Source organism: Dermacentor andersoni, chromosome 11 (genome assembly GCF_023375885.2).
Source record: "Dermacentor andersoni chromosome 11, qqDerAnde1_hic_scaffold, whole genome shotgun sequence".
NCBI classification, from domain to species: domain Eukaryota; kingdom Metazoa; phylum Arthropoda; class Arachnida; order Ixodida; family Ixodidae; genus Dermacentor; species Dermacentor andersoni.
Genome location: NC_092824.1, coordinates 124,471,842 through 124,493,462, shown reverse-complemented (window position 1 = coordinate 124,493,462; position 21,621 = coordinate 124,471,842). Strand labels below are relative to the sequence as shown.

The 21,621-nt window shown below is 46.9% G+C and overlaps 1 protein-coding gene across 6 annotated transcripts in view; it reads right to left on the bottom strand.

The window, feature by feature from the left end:
• Rtca (RNA 3'-terminal phosphate cyclase) overlaps positions 1-21,621 on the bottom strand; it is a 303,555-nt gene that overhangs the window by 192,977 nt on the left and 88,957 nt on the right. For 5 of the 6 annotated variants that reach the window (XR_008614321.2, XM_055075593.2, XM_055075591.2 and 2 more), the window contains exon 6: positions 9,042-9,172. Coding sequence is in view for 5 of the 6 variants with exons in the window: in XM_055075593.2 (XP_054931568.1) it covers positions 9,042-9,172 (131 nt within the window). In the remaining variant the exon portion in view is untranslated. Of the gene's footprint in view, positions 1-9,041; positions 9,173-10,828; positions 12,073-21,621 lie in introns of those variants that run through there. The other variant, XM_055075595.2, reaches the window with a different exon arrangement.

The window sequence follows — 21,621 nt, the reverse complement described above, 5'->3', positions numbered from 1 at the left end:
AGTCTTACTGGGCCAGCTATGACCGCAATCTTAAAACTAAGCTGGGCCAGACGAGCACTGTAAAAGTGATGCAATACGTTGATGACTTTTTAATTTTTTTATTATAATAACACTCCTGACGCGCAGCCTGCTGCTGCTATAATATATGACGCGTTCCGCAGAGTTTTAGATTCCTTTGAATTGACTACGGAGCATCCGTCAGACAATAAGCTGCGTTTCTTAGACGTAGAGCTCTCGTTCTCAAGCAACCGTGTATGTTGGGGTTATGCTCCTCGGTCTCATTAAGAGCCTTCTTCCCTTTTATTCCGCGCACTCAAAGATAGTTAAACGCGGTATTGCGAGATCTTGCATGAAGGTGGCCCTCATTAGGTCTTGTGACCACCAAGTAGACGCAAGCTTCGAATTGCAAGTAGCCAAACTGAAGCTCGCAGGTTTCCAGTTACCGTTTTAACTAGCATCGATGAAAGCCTCGCTACAGGCCTTAAAAGAAATGAATCAGCAGTTGCTCAGTCTGAGAATCATTCATGGCAAATGGTTGCGGTTATCCCATATGTGCACCAGGTTGCGCATAATCTCAGAAAGGTCAGCAGGGCAGGCGTCTGGTTGTCGTTCACTGCCAGAAATAAGTTAGGCGGCCTGTGCCACCAAGACAGTCGGGTTAATGCGCAGAACAAGAAAAGTTGTAAAAAGCAGCTCAGGCAGAGGTTTGCTGTTGAGTGTTGCGACTGTGTGGTTTATAAGATTCCTCTTTCCTGCAAGCGTTTCTATATCGGTCAAACGGGGCGGTGCATCAATGACCGCATGCCCGAACACTATAACAAGGTTCAAAAACAAGCTAGAGACAGTCAATTATAACTGAATTGCTATGAATGCGGCTGCAAGCCCTTTTTTAAATATGTGACCTATTTGTCAAAATACCTCGATGACCGCGCACGTCTTATTTCCGAAGCCTTTCCCATTCATAATAGCGGCGAAGCATGTGTAAGCCTCCCCTTCATTTCTTTCCTTCCGAAGGAGATAGCCTTCCTATCTCATTTATTGCAATTTATTGCCCCTGCGCATGCTGAATTTGTTGCTTTTTTTGTGCTTTGAGATAGCGGTAGAGTATACATATTGTTGCGTGTGGAAAGACACAGACAGAAGAGGCTATTTACAGGCTAGTTACGCTGGAGCCAGGCAGCCAGGCCGACACTCGCTCGCGCCAATCGCACCGACCAACTTCATCGTCGTTCTCGCGGCGGCTCGTTTCTTGAGCACCGCTCGATGATATCGTAATATTACCCCCCCCCCCCCGGGCGGCAAAAGCACCGTCACGGTGCTGTTAAATACCCAAGGCGCGTGGAGAGTTGTGGGGCTTGAGTCGGGCGACGTGGACAATATCACTGGTTGTCACAGCGGAGGATGCAGTGGGCGTGACTAGAACGATTTCATAGGTGACATCGGTCACTTTGCAGAGCACGCGATATGGATCTGTGTAACAAGAAATGAGTTTTTCACATAGGCCAACTTTACGCGAAGGTGACCGAAGCAATACGAGCCTGCCGGGCACAAAATTGACATCACTGTGACGGAGGTCGTAGCGTTGCTTCTCTTTGTCTTGAGACACTTCTAGACGAGCGCGCGCAAGTTGGCGAGCGTGGTCAGCATGGGCGATTGCATCACGGGCATAATCGCTGGTTGAAGCTGTGGCGGACGGCAGCACAGTGTCCAGTGGTAGCGTTGGTTCGCGGCCATACAAGAGGTAAAACGGGGAAAAGCCAGCAGTTTCGAGACGGGAAGAGTTGTATGCAAAAGTAATGTAAGGTAGTGCCAGGCCCCAGTCACGGTGGTCGTCGGAAACGTATTTGGATAGCATGTCTGTAAGGGTGCGGTTCAAGCGCTCAGTGAGGCCGTTAGTTTGGGGATGGTAGGAGGTGGTAAATTTGTGCCGTATTGAGCAGGCACGCATGATGTCGTCGATGACTTTGGCCAAAAACGTACGGCCACGCTCTGTTAGCAATTGACGCGGAGCATCATGCATCAAAATAATATCATGTAGGAGGAAGTCCGCAACATCAGTTGCGCAACTGGTCGGAAGAGCACGGGTTACGGCATAGCGGGTCGCGTAGTCCACCGCGACAGCAACCCACTTGTTCCCTGATGTAGATTCCGGAAATGGGCCGAGAAGGTCTAAGCCGACACGATAAAAGGGCTCGGCAGGAATCTCGAGCGGCTGCAGGTAACCAGCAGGGAGCTGGGAAGGCTTCTTGCGTCGTTGGCAAACTTCACAAGCGGTGACGTAACGTCGTACGGAACGGGCAAGACCCGGCCAGAAAAAACGGCGACGTACACGGTCATAGGTTCGAGATACGCCGATATGTCCTGCCGTTGGTGCGTCGTGGAGATCTATAACGGTGGAGCGGAAGTGTTTGGGTATTACAAGGAGGAACTCAGAGCCGTCCGGATAAAGGTTACGACGGTACAGAGTACCGTCGCGGAGGACGAAGAGGCGTAGAGTAGCATCGGCCGGAGAGTGCTCAAAACGGTCGATGAGTGCTCTGATGTAGGCGTCACGGCGTTGCTCGTCGGCGAAATGAAGCAGCTGTGATACAAAGAATACGCAAGTAGCACTGGTAATATTGGAGGAGTCAGGGTCGTCAACAGGGTAACGCGACAAGCTGTCAGCGTCTTGGTGCAGGGGGCCAGACTTGTAGACCACGGAATATGAAAATTCTTGTAGCCTCAAAGCCCATCGACCCAGCCGGCCTGTGGGATCCTTTAGCGATGAGAGCCAGCAGAGAGCATGATGGTCAGTGACTACGGAAAAAGGGCGACCGTAAAGGTAAGGACGGAACTTCGCAACCACCCAGACTACAGCAAGGCATTCTCGTTCCGTAATGGAATAGTTGCGCTCCGATGGTGTGAGGAGGCGGCTCGCATAAGCAATAACGCGATCCTGGCCACGCTGACGCTGGGCTAAGACGGCACCTACGCCATGACCGCTGGCATCTGTACGCAATTCTGTAGGGGCATCAGGGTCGAAGTGGGCGAGAATGGGTGGTGACGACAGAAGAGTAACGAGACGAAAGAGTAGGCGCGGGTTCTGCAGTACCCCACGAGAATTGTACGCCTTTCTTCAAAATATTAGTGAGGGGTCTAGCAATTGCCGCAAAATCTTGTATAAAACGACGAAAGCACGAGCATAGCCCTACAAAACTTCGAACGTCTGCGGCTGTCTTCGAAACCGGAAACTCTCGGACAGCGCAAGTTTTGTCAAAATCAGGCTGTACTCCGGAAGCGTCAACGAGATGGCCCAGAAGAGAAAGTTGGCGGTGGCCAAAACGACATTTGGAGGAGTGAAGTTGTAGCTTTGCCTTTCGAAATATATCAAGTATAGTTGTTAGACGCTCAAGGTGAGTGTCGAATGTTGGCGAGAAGACGATGACGTCGTCGAGGTAGCAGAGGCATGTGGACTATTTGAATCCTTGGAGCAAGGAGTCCATCATGCGCTCGAAGGTGGCAGGGGCGCTGCATAATCCAAACGGCATTACCTTAAATTGGTATAGGCCAACAGGTGTGATGAACGCGGTTTTTTTCGGTCCATATCGTCAACAGCAATCTGCCAGTATCCCGAACGAAGATCAATAGACGAGAAATAGCTGGAACCGTGGAGGCAGTCAAGGGCGTCCTCTATACGTGGGAGCGGGTAGACGTCCTTCTTAGTAATGTTGTTCAGATGACGGTAGTCTACACAGAAGCGCCACGTGCCGTCCTTCTTCTTAAACAACACCACAGGTGACGCCCAGGGACTCGAAGAAGGCTCAATGATGTTCTTATCGAGCATTTTGTTGACTTCGTTTTGAATTACTCGGCGTTCCGACGCTGAAACTCGATACGGTCGTAGGTGAATAGGCGTAGCATCGCCAGTAAGAATCCGATGCTTGACCGCGAGCGTCTGGCCTAAAGGGCGATCGTCGATGTCGAGAATATCTCGGTAGGACGATAATACTTGGCAAAGCTCTTCAGCCTGCGCCGAGGACAGGTCCGTCGCCACCATTTTCATTATATTGGGATCGGCACCCGAGGCTGGCGCGAGGGGCCTGCTAAGCTCGCGAGAACCATCGGTCGATAACGCTGCCACGTATTGGTTGCCGAGACAATCAATGGTGGCAAGGCAAATACCTTGCGGTAGAATTTGCTTTGCCAATCCAAAGTTACAGACAGGCATGCGAGTGCGGTTCCCAGTAACATTAAGTATACTGTGAGGTACTGTAACGTCATACCTGATTGGAATGTCGGGCAGAGGAGTGACGAGGTACTCGCCATCAGGAATTGGTGGGAAAGACAACAGTTCAATGTAGGCTATTGAATTTGGCTGCAGGCGAAGAAAGCCGGTGGGACGTAAGCTGCAGTGGGGTACGTGAGAAGGTTCTGCGAGCATCGGCAACTCAAGGCGAAGGGTACTGGAAGAGCAGTCAATAAGAGCAGAATGTGCGGAGAGAAAATCCAGGCCGAGAATTAGGTCGTGGTTCAATGAGCAATTACGGTGAAGAGGACAGGAGTGTGGCGGCCGGCGATGCTGACGCGTGCCGTACACATGCCGATGATAGGCACAGTACCGCCATCCGCAACGCGGACGACGCGCGCCGACGCTGGGGTGAGGAGCTTTTTGAGTCGTCGTCGGAAGGCAGCACTCATAATTGAAAGATGTGCTCCTGTATCGATGAGTGCCGTGACAGGATAGCCGTCAACGTCAACGTCAAGAAGGTTTCGGTTCGTGGGTAACGTGAGCAGGGAATTTGAGGGCAGGATCGACAACGCAGCTTCACCTCCAGAAGCTGCAGTGCCTAGTTTTCCGGCTGGATCCGGGAGGCGATAGGCGGCGAAGAGAAGCGACGGGGTTGGGGCGAACGAGACTGATGGCGTCGAGGTGAGGACGAGCGGCTGTACCGAAGGTTCGGAGCAGGAGCATCAGCGGCAGTGGATTCATGGCGGGTGGTATAGGGAACGGAAGGTCCAAAAGTGCGGGAATAAGCGGCGGTGTATGTCCGAGGAGGTGGTGGCCATCGGTTGCGGCAGTGACGAGCGACGTGGCCGATGCGACAGCAGTGGAAGCAGATCGGCCGGTCATCAGGGGTACGCCAATCGGACGGGTTGCGGCGAGATGTGGCGGAAAAGGACTGCCGAGGATGAGGAGGGCCGCTAGAGAACTGAGGAACGCTGGGTTGAGACGTGGAACACACGGAGGTTAGACCCATGTTCTCAAATTCCTGTCGGATGACGGCCTGGATCATCGCAATGGTGGTTGCTGGCGGATCGGGAGGCGTCGTGGAGAAAGCTGGCGAACAGGTGGCCTCGAGTTCGCGGCGAACAATACGGGTGACGTCATCACAGGTGGTAGTCTGACGTGGTCGACTCTCACATGTCGACGTAGCAGCAGTGTTGGGTAGCCGCGTGATGTGGTGTGTGATACGGCGGCTCTTAGCTTGTTCAAGGCGACGGCATTCTTTGATGATGGCGTCGATAGTGGATACGTTGCCGAAAACAAGCAAATCGAAAGCGTCGTCGGCGATGCCTATCAGAATATGTGACACTTTATCGGCTTCGGACATATTATCGTCAGCTTTGCGGCAGAGAGCCAAGACGTCGAGGATTTATGAAACGTACGGCTCCGTAGATGACTGAACACGGGACGCAAGAGCCTTTCTTGCGGCAGCCTTGCGCCCAATGGGGTCGCCGAACAGTTCCCGTAGCTTCTCTTTGAAATTGTCCCAACTGGTTATCTCGTCGTCATGCGTTTGGTGCCACACACGTGGGGTGCCGCCGAGATAAAAGATGACATTGGCGAGCATAATCGTTGGGTCCCACCTGTTATTAGCACTGGCGTGTTCATAGAGTTTGATCCAGTCCTCAACATCCTGGCCCTCCAGGCCAGAGAACACACTTGGGTCGCGATGTGGGGCGACCGTGACGATTGGAGCAGTGGAACAAGCCGAAGCCGTTGCAGAGGTGAGCGCGTCACCGGGAGGCACGGTGACAAGCTCGGTGTGCCGACCACTTCTGAGTTCCGTGGTGAGGACGGGGATCGCTGACCTCCACCAGAATGTTGCGTGTGGAAAGACACAGACAGAAGAGGCTATTTACAGGCTATTTACACTGGAGCCAGGCAGCCAGGCCGACACTCGCTCGCGCCAAGCGCACCGACTAACTTCATCGTCGTTCTCGCGGCGGCTCGGTTCTTGAGCACCGCTCGATGATATCGTAATAATATGTTGACTGAAAGAATAAAGACACTTGGTTGTTAGCGCTGTGGTCTGTGTCCCTCTCTTCGTCCTGTTGTTCAGCGCTATTTACTGCTCGTAAAAGAAGAAAAGAAATCGATGTCTGTGGCAGTGAAAATAATGCGACCGGGCATGTGCATGCAAATGCGTAAGTCGACTCGTAAACTGAGACCAATAGAAATTACCGACGTGAATCCTGCGTCTGCATATCCGGAAACATGCGGCCACTATTTAGCAAGCTCGCATTATTTTTTTCGAATATCAGACTTCTAGATTACTAGAACTACAGCGACAAAAGCACATTCTTGCTTTTATAAAACGCTCGGTGAAGCCGCACGACACTACGATCGGACAAAAAAGATCATCGAGGCATAAGATGGACAGGGGAGGAAGGGAGTGGGCAGGCCGCTTTTTCGAGATATTATGCACCCGCTATCTCGAAGCGCCACTGAGCCCCTAAACGCCGTTCAATTGCAGCAAAACTGCTGATTCACAATCCACTAGTCGGTCGCTCGTCTTCTACGCGCGGCGATTATCAAATCAGCCATTTCGGACTAGCGCTCGGCGGTGAACCCTGTTCGTGTGGTACTGTTTTTTTTTTATTGTGTGATTCTGTTTTCGTCCAGTATACACTGCGTGTGCCGTCGCGCGAATTTTGAATCTTGAAGATCCGTACGCCACGTGGTGCAAAAGCTGTGCACTAAAGGCGATGTCCTAAATTGCCAGAGTTGCATAAAGTGTAAACAGTGGAGACAGAGGACATCGTTGCTTGTTAAGTCCTTGGTGAATTTCCACCACTTCATTGCGTTTCCGGCCTACCCATACAATTTGCGGTCGTTGTCCGTATATATCTCCTTCAGCAGCTCCGCGAAATCGTAATACAGTCTAGCCCGGTTATAACGAAGTTGGCGGGAATCGAAAATCACTTCGCTATATCCGCTATTTCGTAATATGTGGACTACGAAAAAAAAATGCAAACATGGGCATACCGATTTATTGCCGCTGAAAGAAGTGGTCCAACGTCCCCTGAACACTTTTCGCGAGTGCGGACTTCAGGTATTAAATCTCTTCGTTATATCCGCTGACGCGCTCTTATTTACTTCGTTAAAACCAGACCCAAAATGTATTGAAAATGCAAAAATGGAAATGGGAAATTCAAATCCCTTCGTTATAACTGCTATTTCGCTATAAGTGGCTTCGTTATAACCGGGCTAGACTGTATATGGCTTCGTGCTGCTGCTGCTGCTGCTGCCGCCGCTGTCTTGAGCTCAAGGAGACTGTGTTGGGAGGCTAGTTGGTAAGACATATTCTTGGGAACATATACTGCGCTAGGGTGAAGTTTAAGTTCCCAACGTGTATAACGCGTGACAACGTGTATCATGTACAGTCGCGGACAGAATATTACGGACCATGAAATCTAAGAAAAAGCTGAATATCTCCGCAACCTCACAACGCAATCTGGTATTTGCATTTTGGACCTCGACTAGAATATGCTAACAACGTTGTCGTGGGCAGTTTTACTGGTTACTGCTACAGGCTGCTCGGGAATTGAACGTTTTCGGAGATCACGTGGTCCATTTTATTCTGTCCGCGACTGTACATGGTAGGGACGCGGGGGAGGCGTCTCTGAGCCCATCCAGCGAGAGCTTCGTGGGCGTGCCAGAATTCCTTCTCGAACTCCCTGGCCATCGACACAATGCCCTCTGGACGGCTGTAATTACGCGTTAGCCCCTCGCAGAAACATTGCAGAAGCTGCAGCGCTTACTGCACTCAGTTGCAACAAGTGCGTACACGCATGCTCACGTGCCAGAGGGGAGACGGAGAAAGCCAACGAACGCACCGGCGAAACGGGCGTACCATAGCCACTCTTCGCTCAGCTTGCACACATGGGATGATTGCGGAAGAAAGGGAACGCCGTCAGTCAGCATGCTTCGTTTGGGGTCTCTTCGTGCTACTACTAAGCATGGCAACAGCTGCGGTCAAACAATAAAAAATTTACAGCTCATTCTTGCCATTTATGAAAAATAAACACCGTGCAGGTTTGTACATGCGGACAATTGACGCATGGGGTGCCGACGCAAAGCTGCAGTAAAACACCACCGCGTCAAGACGACAACACGCAAGTGGCTTTCCAGCAAATCAACACCGCAGCTACGATGCGATGCGTCCGTGTGAGGGAATGACAGTGCAAACTTTCTCGCAGGCTAGGAACGGTGGCGCACAACAACGTCTCGCTATGCGTTGTGTACTACGTAGACGAACCCAAGTGGTGCACGCAAGGTAACATTTGACGGCCACACCACGACAGTTGTAGGCCGTCAACATCACGGCAAAATATCACCGAAGAACGCAAACAGCACACAAATCTTCGCTTACATCGATTCGCACAGTGCAAAGGGTCTGCATAATTTATAAATATCTTTTTTTCGTTGGGAATGCTTGGCTAACGTTAGCTGGGACATCCTATATGTCTACAGAAGAGGGATTTGCATGACAAACGAATTATGCCAGAAAAAAACCGGCTCCGTGGAGACAAGTCGTACGTGACGGGAAGTCGAATTTGGGCCAGCCACATATTTGAGAAAATGAACATGCTTTACGAAGTAAGGCAACGGCACGATTACAGCGAACACGTTATAAGGCTTCCTTCCGTGACTCCGTTTCGTTGCGGCGCCTTTGAGACGCAAAACTGGTGTGTGCGCTGTCGTTACACGTACGACGCGTACACAGCCTCACGTTCAACTCGTGCTGTTCGTTGGCCTGCACACGATGCCGACATACCTGCCAGGGCCAGCTGTGGGGCACCGCCTCCTGTCCCCCGACGATGCGGTCGGCCACCTCGACGTCCGGCTGCACGGTGGGGCTGCCGCACTCCGTGTTCCTCGCCAGTTGGTGCGACCATCGGTTGACGCCTGCAGAGAAACCCGGCGTTATCGACACCCGGGCGCGCCTTGGCCCGTGTGTGCCATCGCGTAGTCACGTTCTCCGCTGCCCCGAACACGCGCTCCACGTGCCGCGACTTGGTTCGCATAAGCAGAGCGAAAGTTGCTTGCTCCGCCGCGTTGTCGCTGCAGGCTAAGCTTTGGACACCGTGTCGGCAAGCTCTCGAGCCTCGACGCAGGCTGCCATCGGAGTCGAGCTCTCGCAAACACCGCTCGACTCGGCCAGCGCGGCTCCGAACGCGGATCCTCGGTCGTCCGCTACGCAAGGGCGCAGCGGTCCCGCAGACGGCGCGCCCCTTTGTTGTTGTCGCCGCCTTCCGCAACCCACGAGAGAGGACTGCCCATGGTTCGCAATGGAAACGTAAAGTCCTTGCTTCCCGTTGACTTAGCGGCCTGTATTGTATATGTATGAATAATTATTATAAATTATCTTTTCTTTAAAAGTTAGCATGCCAATTTTTGACGAAGCCGCTAAATTATGAAAAAGAAATGCGATCTAATGTTATCAATGAGGAAAAGGTACTTGACATGGGAGTCTCCCTGTAGCAACGACGTACTCGTGCACAGACTACCTTTCGGGGTCGGCCAAGGATAGTGGCACCAAAAGATAAAATATTAATCACCGAGAGATTGTGTGCCACACAGAATGATGCTTTCCATCTGTACAGAAAAATGTAGTTCTGCGTGAGAAATCCCTTATCCAAGCAATTATACACGATGGAGGGTTTAAGGCAGCCACTTTATTCAGTAGAATGCTATACGCCAAGCTGTAATAAGCTTTTAGAACATCGAAGGCTTTCCGGCTCACTTTAATCTAAGCGCCACGGAAAACAATCCAGGCCCCAGCCAATTTAATCTGTGCGCCAGCATTTTTAAACCAAGAGCCAACAATTTAATCCAGGCACCAGCTCATTTAATTCGAGCGCCATCTGAATTAACCCACCTGCCAACAGATTTAATCCCTGCGCCAGTCACTTTAATCCCAGTGCCAGTCATTTTAATCCCAGAGCCAATCAATTTAGTCCTCTTAGAAGTTGCTTGAAGAACGAATAAATATTGCAACAAGAGGTCGTAACAGGTATCACGAACTCCGTCTATTTATTGACGTTATCAGTATATTGGTGTCAGCACTATAGGAGCACAGTTTCCACCCTGCCAGTGGCGTCCCGGGCTCTTCACAAACACTCGGGTGGGGTGAATGTCACTCGTTTTCTTCGAGTCGCCTATCGCAGTGACAGGGGCGACTCACAGGAGTGAATCACACGAGTGAAGACCTCGGTTCTATCATGACGTGCGATTTTTTTCACTATCGTAATGTATATCGATCGGAATGGTATGCAAGGGTAAAAATTTGCTCACAATTACTCAGCCATTTGACAATAACTAAGTGACTAATAATAGGTCGCTAAACTTGTACCTTAGGATGCGCTCCTATGCTTCCGACATGTATATCGAACGAAATGGTTCTAAGAGTGTAACTACATGCTCAAATATTATTGAGTCACGTGACTAAGTCCTTAGTGACTCACTCAACGTCACCACGATCGTATCCAAGCTTCGCTCCCATAACCTAACCACATGCATATTGAATGAAATGTCCTTCAAAGAGTAATCATTGTCACTTACAAAAGCGCTCTGTTCTCGCCGCCTGTTGGCGTTGAAGCGGCCGCTCTCTCGAAAGCGGTCGTCGGACGGAGGGACGCTTTTCTCGTTGGGTAAGCATGGAAATGAAAAAAGTATAGCGAAATGATCGCTCCAAGTCCCACTATCTAGAATGTTCATGATGACACGCTAACTCCAGCAGCTGCCAGAGTTAGGGCAATCACGGACCTTGAAACTCGGCGCATAAATGTTACATAAATGTTACAGCCCGTATATTACAGCAGCGAACATTCCTTTTCTTATGACAATCATGACCGCAGGAGTTCACCACTTGTATGCGAGGGATAACCCCACGCGATATGATGTGAATTAATGTCGCCTGCAATGACAACTCTGTCCGATTTTCTCAGTGAGCCAACAAACTCCAACAATGGACCAATAACGGACCATCAGGACGAATTTTTCTTCAACTGCGAAGCTTCTCTTTAGAGGAACCCGTGTGGTTTCCATTGTAGCACTTAGTTACGTTTGGGTGGATGTCTCATTTTCCCCTTATTAATTACTTCTCTCCGCCTTGCGGGTTTCCGCAGAACTATTACGTCAACAAAGTAGTCTGTTCGGACGCCGGTAGTAAAGTAAACAAGGAGCACATCTGGGAAGAACTACCTCAACAGCCAACAGTTCACATTCCAGAGTCATGATTTCTTTATCTATAACCGCCCCGTGCATTATTTTTGAGGACGCCATAGTAATTAAATCACCGCCACGGCCATAAATTCAGTCTACTCTGAAGATGCGGAAATTACTACAAGAAAATTAGTTTACAGGTTTCAGCCAAGGTTGTTGTAAAAGGACTATGTCTGAGTCATAGGTATAAATAAGGCGTTGAGCATCAGTCAAAGAAGACAATACAGAGCGGCAATACCACTGGAATATTTGCAACTCAGCCATGATTACTCCAAGAAAGAAGAGGCAACGCCTCTTTCGATACATCAGCCTGCTTAATGCTCGGGAAACATTTCTTGCTTTTTGTCTGGTAATGTTCATGTTTGGTTAGTGAGAAATGAGAAGCCCTGCGCTTAATTTCTCAGCCACGTTTGGCATTTCCACATCAGTCCTAACATTTCTTCTACGTCATAGTGATGTCATTTATGGGTGGCATCATTCTGAGTGATTCACTCGAAACGGAAGGTACATATGGTGCGTAAAAAGTTGAAAGAGGTTAAGGGCCCGTACATGGTCGCTCCGCCCGTCCGTTCCGCCCTCGTCCGGCCGCGTGCGGAAGCCCGAAAGGCGGAAGGTGTCGCAAAATTCGATGCACGCTCAATCCGCACGAGCGGAACGCACGCGCACTCCTATTGGGCGACGCGGCCTGTTGACAGCTGGCAACCGTTCGGCGGAGCAAAGGTGTTCAAGGTTGGCAACGACCTTTGACAGCGCTTGTCCTTGTCTGTCTTCCTTGTGTCTGTGGTTTTTTGCGCTAAACTACTACTTCAAATAAGACAGCAGACGACACTGGCATATTTTTGCAGATGTGATTTCAAGTTTCCGCGTCCCGGTGAAAAAGCGACTCTAGGCTTCCACATTCTGTTATGCAGCCGTATGTGTTGCATTGACACCGTCATCCTTCTTCGAAACATTGCAAAGTCGTCTTATCTGCGCCACCTTTTACAGATGTATTGCAATCGCATCACGCGACGTATTCTCGGATGATTACTTTCAGAGCGCGCTGCCTTGGCTGGTTGAACAAAACCTCTCTAATTATCCAACGTGATGCGTTCTGCGTCACGCGAAACTGATAGTGTCGCCGGAAGCGCGGTGGCGCGGTTTCTGTACTGCTAGTGACGGCTTGCAAGAATACGGAACACACGCACATCTGTCGCGGAATGCATTTGCGTAGGTCGCGAAGACGCACCTTTTTACCACTGAGCACGCGTGTGAGGCTCCGAGTACAGCTTGCTGATACGCTTGCTCGTGCATATCTTTTTTTTTCACTCTGCCAATTTTAAGAGAGTGCTTAAAGCAGTTGAATGCATGGAATGCCTTTTCCTTAAATGATGTGCTCAGCGATGACTGAAGTTCTCACCGTGTGCAAAAAAAGTTGTGCATAAGTGGTTAATTTCATGCAGCAAGGCATTGAAGGTTAAGCAGTGAGTGTACAATTCATTATGACTACCTTAAAGCAATATGTATGTATAGCGGTGACCTTATGCAGATATATGCATACTCATGAGATATGTTTCCAAGGGGAGTATTTATTTGGAAGCATATAATTTACATTGCTGATAAGAAAACTTATTTTGAGTGAAATCAAATAATTGCATTCTTTCTTGCCAGCCTGGGTGGCCAATATGTTGCCACCTTACTACTTAACATACCTAATTTAACATTTCAACAATGTACAAACATTACCAAAGCGCACAAAATTAAGCAGTACCTTGACAGGCATGCTCCCTCTCTCACCCATGGCACCAAACAAGGATGTTCGACTTGAGGCTGTTTGATACTGTCGGCATCATACATGCGTGTTCTATTTTGATTGCTCTACATATAAAAAATAAGCTCTACCCAGGTTATATGAGTTAGTTGGGCATGGGCTGCATGTTCTTTATGTATTTATGTAGTAACAACCTTGCTAGCTCATGCACAGCCATATTTTAGGAAAATGAAAAATGCATAGCATAACATAAACAGCTGGCCAGTGCCTGTATTTATTTGAAAGTAAACCAATATTATCAAGTGTAGCTAAGCAGTGAGTTCAGTGACCTCTTGTGGTGTGAAAAGGTTGATGTAGTTAGTAGTTTTGTGTTTGTCTTTCTTACTTAGTTGCTGTTTTAACATGCACATGACAATGAAATGAAGGCACGTAGGGCAGAAGACAGGGCCACACAAAAAGCGAGGAAACATTCATTGCCATTTTTTTATTTCCATAACAAACCAGCGAATAGTTCCTTAGGTTCAGTTTTGTGAATAATGCACAAGGTGTTCTGCGTAAAACTGAAAGATTGTAGTGCTTTATTACCTATTCACTATTCGGATAGCCAAATGAACGATACTCCCATTAGCGCTGTGAGAGCACAGAAATTTGCAGTCAAGAGGCCGTAGTGGCTCAGCCTCTGTGCCAAATGTAAAATTGTTCCAAAAGAAAACATGCATACTGGGGAATTGGGTATGCATTCACATCTACTATTCAAATCCACGCATCACAAGTAATCTTTCATTTCTTGGCACATTTCTCACCACTGTACAGACTTTGTTTCAGCGCTGTGTGTGTGCAGTAATATAACTTGGTAAATCAAAGCTGTGGTTATTCAGTACACTGAAAGCAACTTTGCATGTGGGTTAGATAATATAATGCTCCTACATATGGGTCAGCTTAGTATTATCAGCCGCTTTGTTTACTAGTTCACTGTTACGCCTGAACTATACGGTGCCACTGGACAATGCTGTATCCCTGCAGGCACGCTAGAACAGTTTGGCTAGGCACAAACAACCCTTTACATCGCACTTAAACTAAGGTGGTGTAGATTTGCTGTCACAATGTGCTTGTAAGCATAACTGCCGAGCATTCAAAAAAGTCTTTGAAATGTAAGAGTGGATGCTCAGGTTTGCAGGTGTGACGTTTTACATTTATAGTGCATGGACACACCGATGATCAGGAAGGATACCACACAAATCCTTGTGTTGTGACCCCACAGTCACAATGCAAGTAGTTTTCTGTGGTTTTTAGCTATAAACATGTGAAGCAATCTGTAAATTCAAAACTGTATTAAGGAAACTGAGACACCATGAAAAGCAACATAACACTAAGGTGTACACATTTTTTTGTCACATCAGCTCTTTGTGGTGCAGGTCAAATATGTATACACGCTATTTGTAGGAAGTAGGAAGCCTATCCAATATAAACAAGAAACTTGCAGGCAAGGTAATCACGACAAACCAGCTGAGACAGTGGTACTATTCTACTTGTTTTCGTTTGTGATAGCACAAGTTTTCCCACTTGTGCTGCTGGATGGTTGTTACTGATATGCTCGCGAAGGTTTGGGTCATTCACATTTCAAGGGATGAGTAACTGTTACATACGTGAATCATCTTCCTCTGCCTATATCAATGACTTAACTATATGTGGCAGGTTTAGCTGTGTGATTATTGGCGTAGCTGAAGTGATGCATCACACATAGTTTCCGCACACTACCCAATTGGCGAAAAGCATGCAGGAATTGGTCTTTGAGCTATTGGTTCAGTGGTGGCTTTCCACTAAACTGACTGTTGAAGAGGCAGATTTCACTTCATCGAAAGGCCCATGTGAAAATTAGCATAGAACTCATGATGCCAAATACTGTCACCATGTGCGACTGAAGAACAACACGTAACAGAACAATGAGCAGTGGAATTAATCTCACTAATATACAAAGAATTGCAGCTGCATTCAGTATTTCACTGCTGGTGTGCTAAACACAAACCTTTATATGAGTTGTTTGGATGGCATAATCAACAAGATCCCTCTAATGAGCTGTGGCAAAAGCTAACTAAAAAGCTGCTACCCCAGGTACTGCATTGGCCTAAAATATGGATTCTCACATGCAGTGAATACAGTTCTTAAATTGGTTTACATACAGGTATGAAATGTTGTAACTGCACCATGCGATAAAATTTCAATAAGATCAGCTGAATACCACATAGAACATCTTTAATGGGTATAGTTGGTGCAACGTGCCTTGATATTAGAAGTTGTGCTGTTTTATTCACACACATGCACATAAATGCAAGGTACACATACATTTGTGTTCACGTGTTACTGTGTGCATCAAATGAACAGCACCACTTATACTACAAGCCATAAAGATAAATAATTTTTTCGTACCAGTCTAATTCTTATTAGCTACGCAGTGATTTTTTTTCTCACATGCAGCAACTCAACTCCGTGCATAAGTTAAGCCATGGGTGTCATGTCCAGAATATCATAAAATAAAGAAGTGACCATGTGTACGGGCCTAAAATTGATGGTTTGGCGATATCTTGTCTGGCTAGTTAGTAAATTTCTGTCAAAAAAGAACAATTCAGCACAGTGACAAAGCAGTGTGGCTAACATAATATAGGGAGCAGACACTATGCCTGCAGAGTCACTTGAAAATTCTGCTAGCAGTTCGTGCTCATTGGCTGGCTTCGGTCACATAACTAATGCTTACATAACTGAAAATTTGTGTTCAGGATAAACTCATAGCAGCCAATAGGCACGTTTTATATTGTGATAGCAGCTGACTTCTCAGGGACAACACACTGTGGCCATGAACATGCTAAAGAATGACAAGAGGCAAGGTGCCCCTTTCTATAGTCTGGCAGCGCAGCAGTTCAGTTAATGAGTGGAACCGTGGCCTATTCAAAATAAAGATCAGTCAGATAGCCACTTATAGCATCCAACATCCCACACCCATGAATGATAGGTAGCAGTAAACTTACTGGCAGATGAAAGTGCACTAGAAAAACATTTAATGGACATACTTTACAGGCCCAAGTCAGTTTAATGCACATTATTTGCTAATGACTGTTGGCAGAATAAACACGAGGAAAGAAAATAAAGCACTTATCAGGCATATAATGCTGGTACTTGTGCTATTGTTCCCTTTAAACTGAAGGCTCGTGACAAAACAGGCGACACAAACCAGATAATCAAATAGGGTGGATAAACAAAGTAACCACAAACTTTCGCTTACCCAATTCTGCCTGCATTAGTAACGTGACCATGGCTGGCCAGTGAGGAAGAAAGAATTCTGGGCAAAATTTCTTTCACGCAGTTCTGCTGGCTGCTAGCAGAATATTATATAACACCATACCTGTGACACTTACTTACTTGTTACTACTCGTCCTACGTGTTCATTTTTACATTTATTGCTTTTTGTCAGCAAATGTAAAATTTTTAGTTAATAAGAAGGTAGTATCCAGTTCTTACCTATAACATATTCATCTACCATGCCACTGGTGTCTTCACAAAGAGACTCTGTGCTTAGTCACTAGTCAAAAACAAGCAGCTCAGATTTTTGGCTATGTAAGCCGCTTGCATCACAAAATATAAAGCAATTTACTTCATGAAATCTAGAAATTCTTGATCTTCACACTAGTGTCCACATTAAGAAAATCTAGGCTGGCAGAAATTTGCATTCATGACATTAGTGCTCTCAGGCGCGTCCACATTTCACGACAGCGCTGAACGTCTTGACGTATGCAATTATTATGATGTTCCCTAATTTCCCCCCACCGATAGAAGCATCTTCAACCATGCAGTAACAACTTTTGAAAGAAACGATAGATGTACGAAGCAGAAAAGGTCGGTGTGATAGGGCTTATCTGTAAGGGTACTAAATATGAAAACGCGATCGGCAACACTTCTGCGCAGTTCACTTCTGAGCAAACACACATCGCGTAGAACGAGCACTTCTACACCCAGCAACGCTGCGACACATCGCACATACATATCACGGTTTGTAGCTTGTGAACACACTTCATGATAGCAAGAACACAGCTCGAACGTCGCGGTCACCTCGGCGCGTCGCAGCCGGCAAAACGGCTCACGCGCAGTATAGCACACGCAGAATGGCAGCGATAACGAGGCGATAAAAACTTATCGCTACTGATCGTATCATTACTTCTGAAAGTTTCGAAGGGCTGGCGTTCACCACTTCGCGGCAACGATCCGAATACACAGAACAGAAACCAATCGTGTTCGCTGGGTGCGCTAATCGGACGCTACTTATTTCGCCACGCACTGAACATGTGTCCTGCTGCTCAGAATGCAGGTGTATGTGATGGACTTCTCGTTTGCGACACGCACGCGAAGCATGGAACAAAAAAATCACGAAGTCGACGGCTTCAAATATTTCTTCAGACGCTATCGTAAACACAACACACTTCCTGCGCTCCGTCTGTTTCTGTTGGCGATCGATGCCTGGAAGGGTGTACCGGCTTGCTGCCTTCGGTGACTATCTCCGTGGGTGCCAGATAACTCTAGTAAAAATCATAAGGAGAAAAATAGACTGTTTCTGACGCGGCTGTAGCTTACGCCCCGCGCCCCCGCTTCGCTTCGAGCAAGCGCCATGTTTGCTGTGACGACACCCGACACCGTCCGCCCGCCTCGGACCAGCCGTGCTGCATCCGCACGAGCGGATCGCATGCGCATTCCTATTGGACGACGCGGTCTATTGACAGCTGGCAACCATTCGGCGGAGCAAACGTGTTCAAGGTTGGCAACGAATTTTGACAGCAGACGACACTGGCATATTTTTGTGGATGCAAGTTCAAGTTTGACGTAATAGTTCTGCGTAATTTCCCCCCTTTAATAAGTTCAATTTCAATCTATAATTAATTTCTCTATTCATCTATTTATGTATTTAGAGAACGTAATACGAATAGCCGTGGCTGAGACATCAATGCGTCTCTTCTGCTACGAATCCGAACATACACTGCCTAGCTGCACCGTGCATTTGCGCTACGATCCAATGGGACGCGCAACTATGAGGCATAACAGAATCCTGATTTAATCGTGCATAATTAACATCGACCACAAAGGTTTTCCAAGCATGTGTATCTAGGTACGAAATAGCTTTTTTCGAAACAGTAACAAAACTTCTCCGCAGTCAGGGAACGCCACAGCCTCAAATCGAAAGGTGTTGCGACTATTTCTCCATACGGCTGCCGCATTAATCGCTTGCATAGCGCTGCTTGGTTCTTCGCGTATTGGGGGTTCCGAAAAATTTATCGGCCTGCTGTAGGCAGGCTTTGAGCCTGCCCAGCAAATTACGAATTACGTACACTTGCGTAAGTAGCGAAGTTTCTGAAAGGCACCGATTACGAATACCAAATATTTTCTCATTTCGAAACACATAAATACAAAGTTAAAATCATGTGTTTTGGTGTTAAGAAGCCAGTAATTATTTGCAGATATTAAATACTCGTGCTTGCAGTGCCAATCCCAACTGAGGAGCATTAGAATAAGAAATCAGAGCGTTTTGCATTTAGTCATTTCTATTTATTTATTTATTTCCTGAAAGGTCCCTTGTTGAGACATTACATGAGGTAGTGGGTGTTTACTGGCAAACAAAAATAATACAAGTTATGATGGAATGTTTTCGAGGAGCCGCTTGAACTCACCTTATGTTCTGTGTAAATGACAGTAGAATGAAACAAGGTACAGCATGTCACCACATACAATTAGGAGGAGCCAATAAGTGTAGTATTGCACCACTAAAATATTGCTTTGATTGTGATGCAGACAGAGTGATCACTCGTAAGATAACTTCCTTTGCTAATTGTGACAACACACTTGCACAACACAGCCAAACCCAGGATATTGAGAACCATCACAGCTACTGTGCATGACTTGTGTTTAGGTGGGCCCTATAGTGCATTTAAGAGCTCTGTTCTTCTCTGTATGCTAATAAAACATCCCAAGTGCTTTGGACATCAGGCCTTTCTGGATTTTGCATTGCAGGAGGTTTTGCATTACATTTTTGAGCTCGCCTAATGCACGTGACATGCTTACCTTTGCAGTGGTAACACATGTGAACTTTATTCAGTACGCTACAAAGAACTGCTATTGCACTATTACTTCAAAATGCAGTGTTAAGGCACATTTATAAATTGCTTTCTTGTGGTATGGGTGCAGTAAACTGACATGTTTATGAAACAAAAAGAAAATGCAGACTAAACCACCAATGTGCCAATATACTACCTTCCTGTCAGACACTATAATTTCTTTCTCACAGATAATGAGTGCTCCAAGAAAAAGATTAAATTATGGGGTTTTATGTGCGAAAACCAGGATATGAATATGAGGTACACCATAGTGGGGGACTGAAAATTGGGGCCACCTGGGGTTTAACATGCCCCTTAATGTAAGTACGCGGTTGTTTTCGCATTTCGCCCCCATCAAAATGCAGCCGCTGTGGCTGGCAGTCGATCCCGTAGCCTCATGCTTAGCAGCGCAACACCACAACCACTAAGCAGTCACGGCGGGTAACTGCTCCTCAGGTTGTGCAATCTGTGTGGCTGTATCAAAGCACCGATGTAACACATGTGTTTCAGTGGGGTCTAACTACCGCACAGAAGTTGTGGTGCAGCACTTCCTAATGGCAACATGTGTTGCAGCTGGGATACAAAGAGTTGAGCCTTTGTATCCGATGAGTATATGGTAAGTGGAAACTTTGTTTCCACTTGTAAAAATTTTTGAGTATGTTCTAAATGACATGAGCCAATGTTGTAATGCTATTTTAATTTTTAAAATAGCTGTACACGTTTGTGTGCATCAAGTACACCATGAAATAACAGTCATCGGGGTATGCTTGAAAGGCACCTTTAGCATCTGCACTTCAAACCGCAGCCATGTCGTAGCCATTGTAGGTGAAACAGCAGTAGTCAACGCGAAATTGACCGCCACTTTAGCAGTTTGCATGCAAACACACATTCATGTGGTGGCATTGTTTATTTGGTTACCTGGCCGAGGCAAGTAATGTGAATAAGAGAAGAATTAACAAACATCATTAGCTTAGTGAGGCCCAAAATACTCAGTCAGGTAACTATTAATAGCAGTAGTCGAGGGCATGCTTGAAAGGCACCATTAGCAGTCTGCACGCCAAAGCGCAGTCAAGTCGTCGCCACTGTTGGTGAAACGGCAGCAGTCAACGCGAAAATGACAGCCACTGTTGGCAGCTTGCATGCAAACACACATTCATGTGGTGGCATTGTTTATTTTGGTTACCTGGCCGAGGCAAGTAATGTGAATAAGAGAACAATTATCAAACATCATTAGCTTAGTGAGGCCCAAAATACCAATTCGGGTAACTATTAATAGCAGTAGTCGAGGGCATGCTTGAAAGGCACCATTAGCAGACTGCACGCCAAAGCGCAGTCAAGTCGTTGCCACTGTTGGTGAAACGGCAGCAGTCAACGCGAAAATGACAGCCACTGTTGGCAGCTTGCATGCAAACACACATTCATGTGGTGGCATTGTTTATTTTGGTTACCTGGCCCAGGCAAGTAATGCGAATAGGAGAACAATTATCAAACATCATTAGCTTAGTTAGGCCCAAAATACTCAGTCGGGTAACTATTAATAGCAGTAGTCGAGGGCACGCTTGAAAGGCACCATTAGCAGTCTGCACGTCAAATCACAGTCATGTCGCAGCCATTGTTGTATTTGTTTATCTGACTGGGCAAGTAACACCAATGTAAGCACAATTATTCACCCTGAATAGCTTTGCTAGCATTGTTTGTACTAAAAAATGCTGAGTGAAGTTGAATGTGTTTTATTGAGGCAATTATTTAATTCACAAGCCATCGGCATAGCGATCGACGGCCAGGTACAGACAATGACATTTGTGAAGTAATAAATGGTGAAAGTTGCAAAAGCTATCAGTGCACTGCTTTGCTGGGCTCCATTCACTGAAAAATGTCTTTGCAACGACGAAAGCATCAGACAGGAAATGACACCCGACTGCACAATGTTATTCGTGTTGAAATTTTTTGCCATCATATGTGATGGGCAGCGAAACCATCCGTTTACTAAGACTGATTGCATGAAAAATGCAACAGCATAGCAAGGTGTTGTTTCACAATATGGCACCCTTTCACATGCACTTCTGGCGAGCTGCCACATGCACTGATGCATAGACATGAACAGAGGTAAGAAGCAAAGTTGCTGTGCAACCCCCATGACGCTTTTAAGAAAATCTATCTCTAAACCTTTGTTTTCATAGGCGATCAAAATCTGTTTTGAGCAAGTTGGTTAGTCACATTGCAGCAACAACACAAGAAGCAAGGACAGA